At 31.4% G+C, this 13,843-nt stretch overlaps 2 protein-coding genes across 2 annotated transcripts; one reads left to right on the top strand and one right to left on the bottom strand.

Annotated features, from left to right (window-relative positions):
- Positions 1-801: 801 nt before the first annotated feature.
- LOC139516888 (rho-related GTP-binding protein RhoQ-like) lies at positions 802-2,406 on the top strand. Its single transcript, XM_071307309.1, has 2 exons — positions 802-1,048; positions 1,187-2,406. Exons 1-2 carry the CDS (start codon positions 854-856, stop codon positions 1,556-1,558), a joined length of 567 nt encoding a protein of 188 aa, XP_071163410.1. The 5' UTR covers positions 802-853; the 3' UTR covers positions 1,559-2,406.
- A 9,904-nt stretch (positions 2,407-12,310) lies between these two features.
- Positions 12,311-13,612, bottom strand: LOC139516887 (cdc42 homolog). The gene is made up of 2 exons (XM_071307308.1): positions 13,353-13,612; positions 12,311-13,010 (listed from the first exon to the last, which is right to left on the bottom strand). The coding sequence occupies exons 1-2, from the start codon at positions 13,545-13,547 to the stop codon at positions 12,639-12,641; spliced, it is 567 nt and encodes a 188-aa protein (XP_071163409.1). The 5' UTR covers positions 13,548-13,612; the 3' UTR covers positions 12,311-12,638.
- Positions 13,613-13,843: the final 231 nt, after the last annotated feature.

Genomic DNA, 13,843 nt, shown 5'->3' with positions numbered 1-13,843 from the left:
CTCACAAGAATTTTGTCAGGAATCATAATTTGATTTCTTTTTCTTCTGAATTAATATTATAAGATTTGAACGTCCAAGTATAATTTGAGCTTGACTACATTACTTAGAAATATATAACGGAGTTTAGTGAGTGCTATATTCATTTATCAAACGGATATGTCTAGTTTGGAAAATGTAATAAAACTGAAGACAATGGCATTAATCAAAATATCACTGTAAAATAAACGTTTGCAAAAGAGAGGCGAAAGATACCAGGAGGACATTCAAACTCGTCAAACGATAAAAAAAAAACACCATTGCTAAAAAAAAAAAAAGCACAAATGCTGTTTGAACGTACTTCAGTTTTCAACCTAGCCGATAAGTAAAAGCATATGATAAACTATTTAATATCTGCTTTTTTGCATATCTGTCCAGTTATCACCCCGATACTTCTGTATTAGCCCGATCATATGGGCTTTCCTATATCGAATAGGTCAATGACATGTTTAATTTGTATACACAACTTTTTTCTCAAGCAATATTGATAATTTCAAAGATTAATCCTTTCAAACTTTTTTTTCTCATTAACACCTTGCTCCAAAATAAGGACAAGCATGGAGTTTAAATTTTCATGCCCCCAAGCGGCCAATACGACATACTGACTAGAAGCTCCAGGGGGGTTACTATACACAATGTATATTGACAAGATAAAACAATAGAAAATAATTCAATTTTACTTAGCAGGAGATTATTGTAAACAATAGAGTTCAATCAGGCAATTAGTAATGGTATATAAAAAGTTTGAATTAATAGTTGATAATCATTTTTGTCGTAGCCTTTTAAAAAAATTACAACCGCTAACCGATAAGTGAAAATGGTTTGCTTCAGTCATGATGTATCTTGCACAATTGTTGGTGATGGACTTATAGGTAAAACATGCATGGCCAAAGCATTTGCTGGTGACTCGTTCCCTGATTATTATGTAGCTACTGTAGCCGAGAGTTATATAGGTTATGTGACTGCTTACGGTGACCAGTACAGTGTTAATTTAAAGGATACAAATGGTCAGGTATGAAATTTCTTAATGTTACACGGATTTTTTCTTCAGTAACATTTCAATAAAATTTAAACCGAAGTCAATTGATTTTTCCACATTGTTACTCCTTTAAAAACACATTAATATTTTTTTTCTATTTTCTGCATTTAGCATGAAGATGAACACACACGATCACAAATGATTTCAGATGCTGACGTCATTATCGTCTGCTATAGTGTAGTAGAGAGAGAAACCTTTAACAATGTGCAGTCATTCTGGATACATGAAATTCGTAAATTCAACAAAAGGAGGCCAGTTATCTTAGTTGGGACCCAAAGTGACATTCGCGATGAAAATAACACTCAACATGTTTCTGACTTAGAAGGACAAAATATGACAAAACTTATTGGGGCTGAATATTATAATAAATGTTCAGCTGCTGCGAAAACTGGGATGAGAAATGTTCTTGAAAGCGTTGTTTTAGCTTCAGTTATATACAAAAAGAAGACAGCCAGTATTATAAAACGTGTTTTCGGACGATGAAAACGTATGTATCACAGCCAAGGGATATAAAATACCATGACACCATGTCTTAAAGTGCAGATACTTTATCCTCGCAAAGAGAAAAGGTCATAAATTGAACCTAGATGTTCAACCTTGTGATCCTTCATACCAATGGTAATAGAGGAATATTCAGTTTCGAGAAGGATACGACCTATCATATGTGTATTGAGCCAGACTAGTGTTTCAGAGCGATAATTCAACTTTATAATATAATCTAAATTGTAACATCAAAATTGAAACGTTTGTTATGCGGAAATGGGATGGATAATCATATTTGATATTGACAATGTTTTAAGAAAATGTACAATGCAAAACGTGTATGCTCTTTTAAAGACCAATACAATAGTTATGATAAATTGGTAAATATTAGATAAAAGTGTTAGATAAATATGTTCACGAAATAAACTGTTAAACTCATACAACAGACTTCCACTTCCTAACACCGTCCTGTCAATCAGTTATTTCTAGCCGTTTTGGGCTTCTAGATTTTGTAACAAAGATTATCCGTATGTTTACAGAATTAACTAATGTACAGCAAGATACAATTATTATATAAGTGTTGACGGGACTTGACTCTATGTAGATTATGGTTTTTCTATTCATTTGAAGAATATGGAATAACACGTATGAAAGAGGGACGAAAGATACCAGAGGGACAGTATAATAAATGCATTACAAAAAATGGAGAATACCAAAGGACAATTATAAATAATAAGTCAAAGAAAAAAGACTTTCCGTTTGCATAACTAATGCAAATAAGTTTGTATCGTCGTCCATTGCATGAAATTTTAATCATTTTTTTTTTGTATTATACAACAAACTTTTGATATATGAATTCCTTTACTTGATGATAACGATTTTGTTTCTGTTTATTGGATGGACAGTTATTTTAAATTATTTTTAAAACTCTGTTTATAGTGAAGGTGTTGGGTAACTATCAGTTTGTTAAGCATGATTTGATACATGAAAAACAAAATACAGATTTTGAATATGAAATGCACGAAAAATAAAATACTGCTTATCGATAATGCAAAAGTACAATCTTCCTTCAAAAATCGAAACAGTGGGACTTGATTTAAAAGATGAAAGAAAAGAAATATCATGTCTTTGAAATTGTAAGGAGTTAAATGTTCCAAATAAAAGTTTCGCGATACACATAAGTATTGTAATTAGTTATTAAATTAATTATAATGCACATGTTACTGACATTTATTTAACTGAAACGATCTTATTGTAATAAATCAACGTACGGTGTTCGCTATTTCGATGTTTGTGAGAAAATGAGATCCATACTTCCTTTCATTCAAGATATTTCGGGACTATTCATGTATTTTGAAAGTACAATTTAAATTAAGAAATCTTAATGACCATGTTGATATTTACACTACAACACCTAAAAGAATATTAATTACAAAGTTGATTGTCCACTTGAATTCATTCATAAAAAAAGTTTCAGACAATATACAGGTTATGAACTTTCAGCTTGTCTAAAATTTCAATTTATTGTCAAAAAAGGAGATGTGACTTATACGACACAAATAAACAATAGAAATCAAGGTTAAAATACAGTCTTAAAAATAGACACAATGTTACATAAAGTAAGAAAAGCTGTAATCCACAAAGAAAATGGTGAATAAGTTAAACGAAAACTTTAAATGCAAGCAGCATCCTGTACTAAAAACTAGAGGTTCCAAAGAGAAGGTGTAGTTTCAGAGGAGAACGGACGCAAAGTAATGAGAAAGTTTATAGTGCCAGGTGAACTAAGAAAAAGCTTTTTAGTTTTTAAATTTGAAGTTGGGTGCTCACTAGTCTTGTGCATGTTCTTTATGAAATGCATTCTAACATATGCATTTCCATTATTTAGGAACGCGTACGTATTTTGTTATGTAAAAGGTCATGCTAGTGTTAGACATGATCAGCCTTGACAAGAGAAACATGATAAATAAACAAGGGATCAAAAGATATATAATTAGAGGTCAGGATAGGGTTTTAAATAGCATATATAGTTCCAATAACCCAAGAAGGTGGGTATTTAATTCTGCAACAAAATATTTTATGTCTTTCAAAAAATTAAAACAACACGTTATAAATAGAATGCTTTCGAATTGCTTTTCTTGATATACCTTCAGCAGGAATGCGCAACACCTTATTATATCGATATCTCAACACGGGAACAAAACTGAATCATTCCTGTATGCTTTTTACCTATACAATTAATATTATATCAATAAACAAGACACAAAGGACACCAAACCGTTAAGGAGATTAAGGACATTAGGATGTGAAAGCAACATCGCATACCATTTTAATTTTAAAGAAATACACTTATCACTTCTTATTTGTTTTCAGACTAATCGAACTGTGTAAACATTGTTTTTTTTTTTAATTTGTGGCCAAAATAAAATTATGTTTAGTATGGTTTTACAGTACCAGCACATATATATTCGTATACGGTAAAAGGCCAAAACATTTCGTTTTTTTATTGTCCATTTTTTTTTTGCAAAGGGCATTCTTGTTTTCCTATTGGGTGATGATGTCTTTGGAAATCATATTCAGCATCATATAACACACACGCACATCATGCTCATGCTACATTCGAAATCAATCATTTTATATTTGAACTTTAAACATTTTACATAGCACAGCCTTGAACGTTTGTTTATATGATCAAGAGTTGATAACACCAAGGACATTGGTTATAATGACCAAAACAAGTATCTTTAACAGCATGTAGCGTTTATAAATATCTCAACTACAAAAGGAAAGAAAATGATGATCATCATAAGTGACAGATTTATCCCTTGTTTACCGTCATCTGTACAAGATCAAAGCTATATATATATATCAGTTAACTGACCAGTATAAATGGTGGAACCGTTTCAGTTCAGCTAACTTTGGAACAGTTTCATACCAGCTATAATAATAGATTCTATTTTGATGCTTCTTTGTCATACAAGATTTAAAAATACCTCTTTTTTAATTATAGAATCTGCTCTTAAAAATATTCTAAAATAAAATTCAAATTGATAAATGAATCATGCTCGTAGTTCTTATTGATTTCACGAATGCATCCTTCTCAAACATCGAATCATATTTATCTGTGTAATTTTGAATTTTTTTATTATATTTTACATGAAAATCACGGTAGGGTATTTTATTAATAGATATGCTATAACATATTGCTCTAAAGTGAAAATGTACAATTAAAATCATAAAGACGAGGCAAGAATGAGACAAAGCCAATAGGCTAAGAGTGCAATTAGGGTATTTGATCCAACAGAAGAAATAACCAAGTCCTTTCACGCTGATAGTAGAGAGTTTTTTTCTTTATATATTGTGTTGTCTCATTGTCCTTGTTTAAGAGGGAAAACAGGTTAAACATCGACATATTCATTTTGTGCATGTCTCAAGCTATATCAAGTGGATTTTGCTTATTGCATTCCGTCAAAATATGCTATTTTTTTATCTTTTGAATAGATTCTAATGATATCACGCCGGTGCCTTTTATATATCATGCTATATGTAATGGTTTTAAATGTATGTGTTTAAGTCTTTGCAAGAATCGATCTTTTTGCATAGTTGTTTTTTACATGGATATACGAAACCCCAGCAATGTCGACAGAGAAAGGTCAAATCATATCTAAACCGATTTGATATCTGCTTAACATTCCTGTTCCTTATTTCAAATATAGAAACTGGAAAACGAAAATAGAAATAAACCGATTATGCTTAGTTATAGCTGATGGCATGTCTTTATGAAATATTTTGATTTCTTATGCTAGATTTACACAGACTTAATGATAAATCTCCCAAAGTATTTTAATCGTCCATCGTTTTCAAATCATAGCAGTAAACAAGAATTTCAATTTGTTTAAGTCATTGTACCTAGACTTTTTTACTTTGAAGTGGGAAAAAAATCCTTAATTTCCTTCTCCTTTTTTATGTCAATGATGTGGGGTATATGAGTAAATATGGTTGTGTTTGCAAGATGAAAACACGATAGTGAAAATGCCAGAATATTTTGTCTGTCTATTATAAAAGCTTGTAAATGGGTTTAGCGCAATCCGTAAGTGTACGCAGTATACTTATATAATACATATTTATTTTTGTTTCCATATATATTCAGTGTCTTACAGATAACTGCCTAAATTGTCATTCAAACATTAAAGCTTAATCTGTTATATCAACTAAATTAAATGATGCATAAAGGTTTAACTTCCTATAAAAAAAAATTGAGGGCCACAAAAACCTTTTTTTATATTCGCCAGGCTTTGTACATATATTTATAAATTACAATTTTGTAGTTTTCTCATAATCTTGTTAAATTGATCTGAATTTTAATATTGCCGTAAAAATGAAACTGAAAAAGCAGAAAACAAGTACTTGTTACAAAATTAATTTGAAAAATTACATCTATATTTGGATAACTGCTATTCAGAAAGATTTAAAGAAACAAAGGCAAGAAAAGCCAGATTGACTTTTATTATTGGTATTTTCAAAATATCACAATGAGTGTTGTCATGTTCTTCGTTCTACATGTATATGTTACAGTAAATAGATGAAATCAGGAATTACATGTAATTACTAACCAATTCAGTAAATACCTGTAATTACTAGTCAATTTAGTAATTACATGTATTTACTGATTGGTTTAGTGATTACAGGTAATCACTGATTTATTTTGTCATTTTTACAGCTATTTACTAACTTGATATTTTTGTTTTAATATCTTTGACATAATTCAAGAACCCTTATAAAAAAGTGAAAGAAAACATTTTTTTTTCACTTTATAAATCTCGGGTGTCCGAAGCACTTTTCTGGATTAATATTCATTAGGAATTCTTGATCACTTCAAATATTTCTTCAAGAGAGACAAAATACAAAACAGGATTTGCATTGTATGTGAATGATTTTGAAAGGGAATTTTTAAGCAATGGTAAATCGCCTTATGATGTACAGGAATTGTATTTATTTAAGTATGCCGATGATATAATTGTTTTCTGATTCTGTAAAAGGTACTATTATAAAATTTAAAACACCAACCCATTGGTGGCCAGTGGCTGGTTTTTTTTTTAACTCTTTGGTAGGGTTGTTGTTGTCTCTTTGTCACATTTCCATTTTCAATTTTATTCGACACAATTTTGTTGTACCCTTGTAAATGGAGTTTGACAATTCCATCACACAAATGATGTTATTTAGAATCTAGGTGGTTATGTAAGGGTAGAAGAAGAATGGTATTTTGATGGTAATGTAATTGACGTTGTTGGTGGGTTTTGTTACTTAAGACATGTAAGAGTACTGTTGATAATGATTTATAACAGTACTTTTTTGAAACTCAGAAACACTGAGTTGAGCAAGGTAGAAAAGCGGTAATTGTATTGAAATCATAAGCATTATCTTTATATCTGAATATTTTCACATACTTGAATTTGTTTAATAGATAAAGGAAAATGTGGTATAAGTAAGTGCCAATGAGACAACTATCCATCCAAGTCACAATTTATAAAAGTAAACCATTATAGGTCAACGTACGGTCTTCAACACAGAGCCTTGGCTCACAACAACATCAAGCTATAAAGGGCCCCAAAAAATACTAGTGTAAAACAATTCAAACGGGAAAACCAACGGTCTAATATGTAAAATACGAAAAACACTTATGAACCACATCAACAAACGACAAATACTGAACATCAGATTCCTGACTTAGGTACATGTACCTTTGATAACTATTAGGACAGGTGAAAACAATTGCAGCGGGATTAAACATTTGAAGGTACCAAACCTTCTCCCTTATCTGGAACAATAGTGTAACATCACAACATAGAAAGACACGCTATAAAATATCAATTGGAATGAATACATATATAAGAAGCATTTTATGCTATGGCAGTAAGCTATAGGGCTTTCAAAAACTCTGAATATTGAAAGAGTCAAACAATGTACCACATATGCAAGGTTCTTAATATTAAAACCATGGTCATTTTTGATAGGCCTTTAGTCTAAATGCCAAAAACATGAACCACACAGCTGTATGTGGGTGACCGTAGGTGCTGCTGATGGGTTAGCAGATCCTGCTCTACTTGTAGCACCGACTACCTAGGAATTATTTACCCAACCATTGTCTACACAGGGAAATGCATGTACCAAGTCAGGAATATTACGGATTGTTTTACATTCCTTTGATATGTTTCAGCTTTTCAATTTACCAGTTGAAGGTAAAAAGTGTCTCTAAATATTCGGTATTTTTATTATTTTACTTTTAAGATAGGCCAACTGAAACTGCCAAAAAAACAACATTTGACAAAACAAAATTAACATTTAACCCTACTACATTCAAATTTTGAAAACTACATGAAAGTTATAATGCACTGGAATGAAAATGGGTATTTTTTTATTCAAGGTTTTTGTTTTATATAGATACAAGAAGATGTGGTATGAGTGCCAATGACAGCTACGATTCCTTAACAGATTCCGTGGCAATTTTTTAGGTTATTCTTTTTTTGTGTTTATATTTATCATCTTTTGTGTTAGATTGTGAGTTTTAAAATAAAATTTGCCTGCAAAACAACTATAGACCGCATCGATAGTTCAGTTAATTGACGCAGTTTCATATGTGTTTTTAAAAAAGATCTGTGCATAGCAAATGTACAGTACATGTAAAGGTTTAATAACGTATCACAGAAATAAAACATTTCCAAAAAAATCAAATAGATATTTTCAAATATGTTTAAATTTAGCAAGGGTACATTATGTTTGTGTTTTATTTTTCAAACTGATATTATTGAATCACATACAATTGTGCAGATGAGCATTTTTTGCTCAAGGTATTACAAGAATAGAAGAATAAATGTTGTTTTCAACGGTTAGTAAATAGCTGTAAAAATTCGTTTTAAAATTAGTAATTACTGGTAATAACTGGGCGGTTTCAGGAATTACATGTATTTACTAAGTGTATCAGGAATTACATGTAATCCCTAAATTTTAGTGATTACATGTAATTCCTAATTTCACCTATTTACTGTAACATATATATAAAAAAAAAACATATAGTTCTTTGATTTGAATTTAAGTGAAAGTTTAGAATTAAAGCCAAAAATAAATATTGAAACGTATGCGTTATTATCATGACACAAAAAGTGCCCACTCATGAATGAAAGAGTATACGTGTGAATATTTATTGCTGGCTGCATCATTAATTCAGTGAACAATAAAACATATTAATTCTGTCATACTGTTCCTGTGGTTTTTCTTCTTTGTCACAAAAGGGTATAGAGATGTTGGGATTCCCCCGACAGAAAACAATCATACATAGAATTGTTTGTAGTCAATACGGAAATGTCATTTTGTTGGTTAGCAATAATTTTTCTAGCATATATTTACATGTTAATTTTGACAGTCATATCACTCTCGAACAAGAAAGGTGTGAAGATAGAAATTAAGATATAAGATTTGTATAAAGGAAAAAGTAAGGACAACCTAGCTAGAATTTAAAAATAAGAATTGTACAAAAGAAAAAGTGAGGACGTCCTTGAATTCAGGATCATGAAAACTAAAGATACACGGTCTTTACGTTTAAGCGAAGGGAGTGATGTTAGACTGAGAAAAAAAAATCGAAGATCATCAAATCTACAAACTACACCTTCGGTGATGAATTAAGACCGACTAAGATGAGAAGAATATCATATTTGTCTCCTTTATAGAACAACTTTTATCAGGAACGTGACTGTGTTGGTACCACTTAAACACGTATATTAAGATGCATCAATCATTCTAATTTATCAATTATTTTGAACTTATGATTTCTACGTTGTTGTAAACTAGGTCCATGTTCTATAATTTCCACATATAATGGAACGGTAGCCACTTTCTTGAATTACAAACTTACCATGCTTACTTTAATATCTGCCACACATACTATAAAAACCATAAACAATAATTAGTATCATTTAATGCAAGGTTGCACATTATAAAACACGACACAGACATAACTTTGCTGCATTTTGTCTAATTGAGGATATATTTAATATATCGGCGCCAGAATAGGTTGTGTATTTATCATTATGGTACAAAAATAATTAATTGCTTCAGCCTACTAATCGTTGTGGTTTTTGGAGACGTCACTCTATTATATTATTTGTGTACACTCATGTATAGGATATTTACTTTTACATAGTCGGTCATTGGGTTATATTTTGTTGTTGCATCGTTTAAAAGTTTGGCTGACTATAGTTGAAAATTTCTACGTTATTTGGTCTCTGGTGGAGAGTTGACTCATTCACAATTATACCACATATTATTATTTTTGTATATATAGAGAATTTGCTGGGTATTTTTTTTCATGCTATCAATATTATTCTCTAACTGGATTGTTTCAATATCATTTGAAATACACATGAAATATGACCGTAAAATATCTAAAGACACTTCCTAATGAAATCTATCAAATCGTATTTAGCGCAAATATGCCTACTACACATTTGCCTGTTTGATATAGCTAGGGGGAACATGGTGTTTCACGCAAGGTTCTGAGTAAGTCTGTATGGGCAGAACCAATTTGAATCAATTATACAGTTTTAAAAGGAATCATTTGTGCCACTCTTTTTTTTCTGATGGTATAATTAGTTATCAAAGGTACCATAAGGATCATAATTTAATACGCCAGACGCGCGTTTCGTCTACATAAGACTCATCAGTGACGCTCAGATCAAAAAAGTTGTAAAGCCAAACAAGTAAAAAGTTGAAGAGCATTGAGGACCCACAATTGCGCCAATAAATAAATTCATAAAATTGGCTTAATTAGATGATACCTATAGTATTTAAATTATTGTTCACTAGCTTCAGCCTGATGTATTTGAAATTGAGTGGTGCTGAAGAAGCTTTGGCGCAAAAAGATATCGCCTATCCGTATCAAGTACAGTTCATGCAAAGCTGGGACTGATATCGATATGATGCTCAACTAATGACGTCACATATAGTCCCCATATTTTTGCAAGATCTTATATCAGATAAAGATGAGATAGTTCTGAGAGGGTATAAGACCTCATATGGAAAATGACATGTTCCAACTGATATACTTTTTTTTATCGATTATTAATAGTAGTATTACTTTAACCTGCGAATTTTGCTTTTATTTTGTCAAATTGTGTTTGCTATTTAAAAAATACGAAGACAATTTCCGCCTGCACTGATCACTATAAAGGAGTTTACGACACTAGACGTTATCCTTCTCGGCAGCATGTTTAATAGTTCAAATACATAATTATTTCGAACCGAAGATTTGTATCATAAATGATAATTTGGAGTTAAATGTACTTATTTATTTACAACTATTCATTAGTAAAACTATAACTTGGGCTACTTAAACTCTTCTGGTGACAATTCTTTGTTTACCTTCATAAGAATCGTAAATAGCTTTACGCATTGAAAACCAAAGTTATATAAAGATATACGAAGCTAAGAGAATCTGAACTAGAAATTAATCAAAACAATATAATGCTCACGTCGCAACAGAGAACTGTAGACCAAGCTTTCGTAAAATTTAAATGAGAATTGATCAAAATAACGGCAATTGTCAATCCAATAATACATTTCTGCTTATACCAGTGTACATGCACCACATGTCCCATGGAAAAAAACACCCGGTTCTTATAGACATTACCCTAAAGTACAGTTGTTTTCACCTTTAAACGACCTTAAACTGACCTATGTCGTATATGCCTTCTGTATTTTCCTTCAAGCAAATGTTACTATGTCTCATTTGCAATCTCATTTTGCAATGTCTAAGAAATTAGTATGAAATTCAAAACAGTATAGCTGTGGCCATTGATTGACCCATCAAAATCATCCATTGACTGGGACAATTTACGTGAACGTTTGTCTGTAACAACCACTGTTCATGACGTACCTACGATAGACATTTAAACTGTAGGGTCAACAAAGGTTTCTTAACGCCTTTAGTTATAAAATAATTCGAAAAAATAATCAGGAATAACCTTTGTGTTTTGATTTATATAATTGATATAAATCAAAATATCGTGTTATTTCTGATTAATTTTTCGAATTACTTTATTTAGGTGTTGAGAACCTTTGGTGACCCCATAGTTTAAGTGTCTTTAAAAAGTACATAGTGAGCATTGGTCGTTACATACAAACGTTCACCTAAATTGTCCCAGTCAATGAATGATTTTAATGTGTCAATCAATGGCCACAGCTACACTGTTTTGAATTTCATACTATTATATACCAACGAGTTTTTGTTTCAGATGGCTTGAAAATCTCCCGACCATTTTTTTGTCTTTTAATGAATTAAAATCCACGAATTTAAGAATCCATGAACATGTATTTGATCAAACCACCAAAATTGATACCCTCGAAAAAAGTACTTTTACAGTATATGGTTGTGGTTTTGTTCTGTCTCCCTGTATATCATTTGTCTCTTCAAACATGTAAACAGTCTTCAAACTTCGGATTTGAGCGTTCGTGAAGAAGATAGCGCATCGGAAGCACCATATTTAAAAAGAGTTATTTTCATTTGCTAAGTGACCATACAAATGGTTGTTTATGACGGTCATCATGACATACATTCTATTTTTAATTATGTGTTTAATTAATATTATGATGGATTGACTAGAGCGTCTTAATGAGGGGGTGACTACATACAAATTAATACACCTTTCAACTTGCGGTGAACTACTGACTGATTCATCACAAATGACAAAACCAATACATAAAAAAGGTTAAATGATTTTATTGGAAAACAATATGCTTGCTCATGTTTATAAATACACATGTTGACAGTTTTATAAATAGCTTATTAATGGTTCTTTATCATATACGATCTTTATGATTTGTATTTAAACATAGCTTCTGTTTCCATTGATGTTGTTAGAACAATGTCACACGGTAGACATAGTAAGTTTCTATATTTGTATCTCCGTCATCATACCAGTGGATAGCTTACGCTCGGACATTTCGAATTTCATCGAATGCACATAGTTGAGTGCATTCAGAAGTTCATCTTTTACGTACAAGTCTCCGGGCAGAGACTTATAATTTGAGTTCAAGACCCAAATGCTGGCTTAAACCATTTTGCTTTTCGCTTCTTGTTCATGACTAAGGCCTTCACTACAGTTTCAAATGCCTCTTTAACACCTTCATTCTTAAAAGATGAAGTTTCAACAAATTGTTCAATACCCAATTCCTTGGCAAGTTTTGATCCTTCAGCGTTAGTAATATGATCAGTATTATCCTTTTCTCGGAGATCAGACTGGGTAGCTACAAGAACAACGGGCACTTTCTTGGAAAAGTTCTTTATCTCTGGAACCCATAATGATTTTACACTCTCCATAGAATCCCTGTCTAGAACGCTATAGCAGATGACACATACATTGGACTCTTTGTAAACAATTTCTCTCATTTCAGAGTCTTCAAACTGCAAATATAAGAAATATCAATTAACTAAGATGACTAGAAATAGTCTATTATCATGGATATATAACAGCTTAAAATAATTGCATTAGAGAGGTTAATATGCACTTTGAGCCCTTGTTGAACGTTTTTCGCAGACGGAGAGAAACATTTTTAATTGGTTTGGAATCGAGAATTTTTGGCGAATCTGTTAAATACAAAAAATATTCTGTATTAGAATCTCGACATATTGGAAGCAAGAAGAGTTTTATGACTAACATACTTTTCGTAGAAAAAAATAATCTACTGTCAATTGAATAAAAAAAAGTTGCCAATTCCTCCTTAAACAATATAAGAATGAACGTACCTGTCCTGCAGTGTCTTTGATGTTTATTGTATATTTTTGTCCATAAGCTGATACTGTTCCAGTAAAAGTATCCATAATGGTTGCAACATAATTATCTGCTATTTCTTGTCCACAAAATTTCTTAGCTAAGCATGTCTTTCCTACCATGCCATCACCAACAATAATACAACTGACAATATTCCTACTTAAACCCATAGTGAAAAGTTAAATACTATGATCAGACGAAGTGAACAGGTGAGACTACTTTGATATAATGAGATAAACTGCGAAGTCATAGGAGTTATATACCTGTGTTCTCAGGTGAACCACCTTTCATCATTTGTCCCGAGGCACGAACAATGACTAGCTTAGCTTTTCTTATAGTTGATTCGTATTGTATATTGGTGGTTAGACCTGTATTTTATCTTAATATTATCATTTTCATTTATCTAAAGAAAGATTATATGTGCTAATAGGTACGCTATTTTTGTTAAGATGAACGATAATTATAT

This window comes from Mytilus edulis, chromosome 3 (assembly GCF_963676685.1).
Source record: "Mytilus edulis chromosome 3, xbMytEdul2.2, whole genome shotgun sequence".
Taxonomy (NCBI): domain Eukaryota; kingdom Metazoa; phylum Mollusca; class Bivalvia; order Mytilida; family Mytilidae; genus Mytilus; species Mytilus edulis.
The sequence above is the reverse complement of the archived record's forward strand: the minus strand, read 5'-3'. Positions and strand labels throughout refer to the sequence as shown.

Coding starts and splice junctions, on each gene's coding strand:
- LOC139516888 (XM_071307309.1), top strand. CDS start 854: ATGGTTTGCTTCAGTCATGATGTATCTTGCACAATTGTTGGTGATGGA. Junction 1,049..1,186: donor TAAAGGATACAAATGGTCAG/GTATGAAATTTC, acceptor TTCTGCATTTAG/CATGAAGATGAACACACACG.
- LOC139516887 (XM_071307308.1), bottom strand. CDS start 13,547: ATGGGTTTAAGTAGGAATATTGTCAGTTGTATTATTGTTGGTGATGGC. Junction 13,011..13,352: donor TCAAAGACACTGCAGGACAG/GTACGTTCATTC, acceptor TTATATTTGCAG/TTTGAAGACTCTGAAATGAG.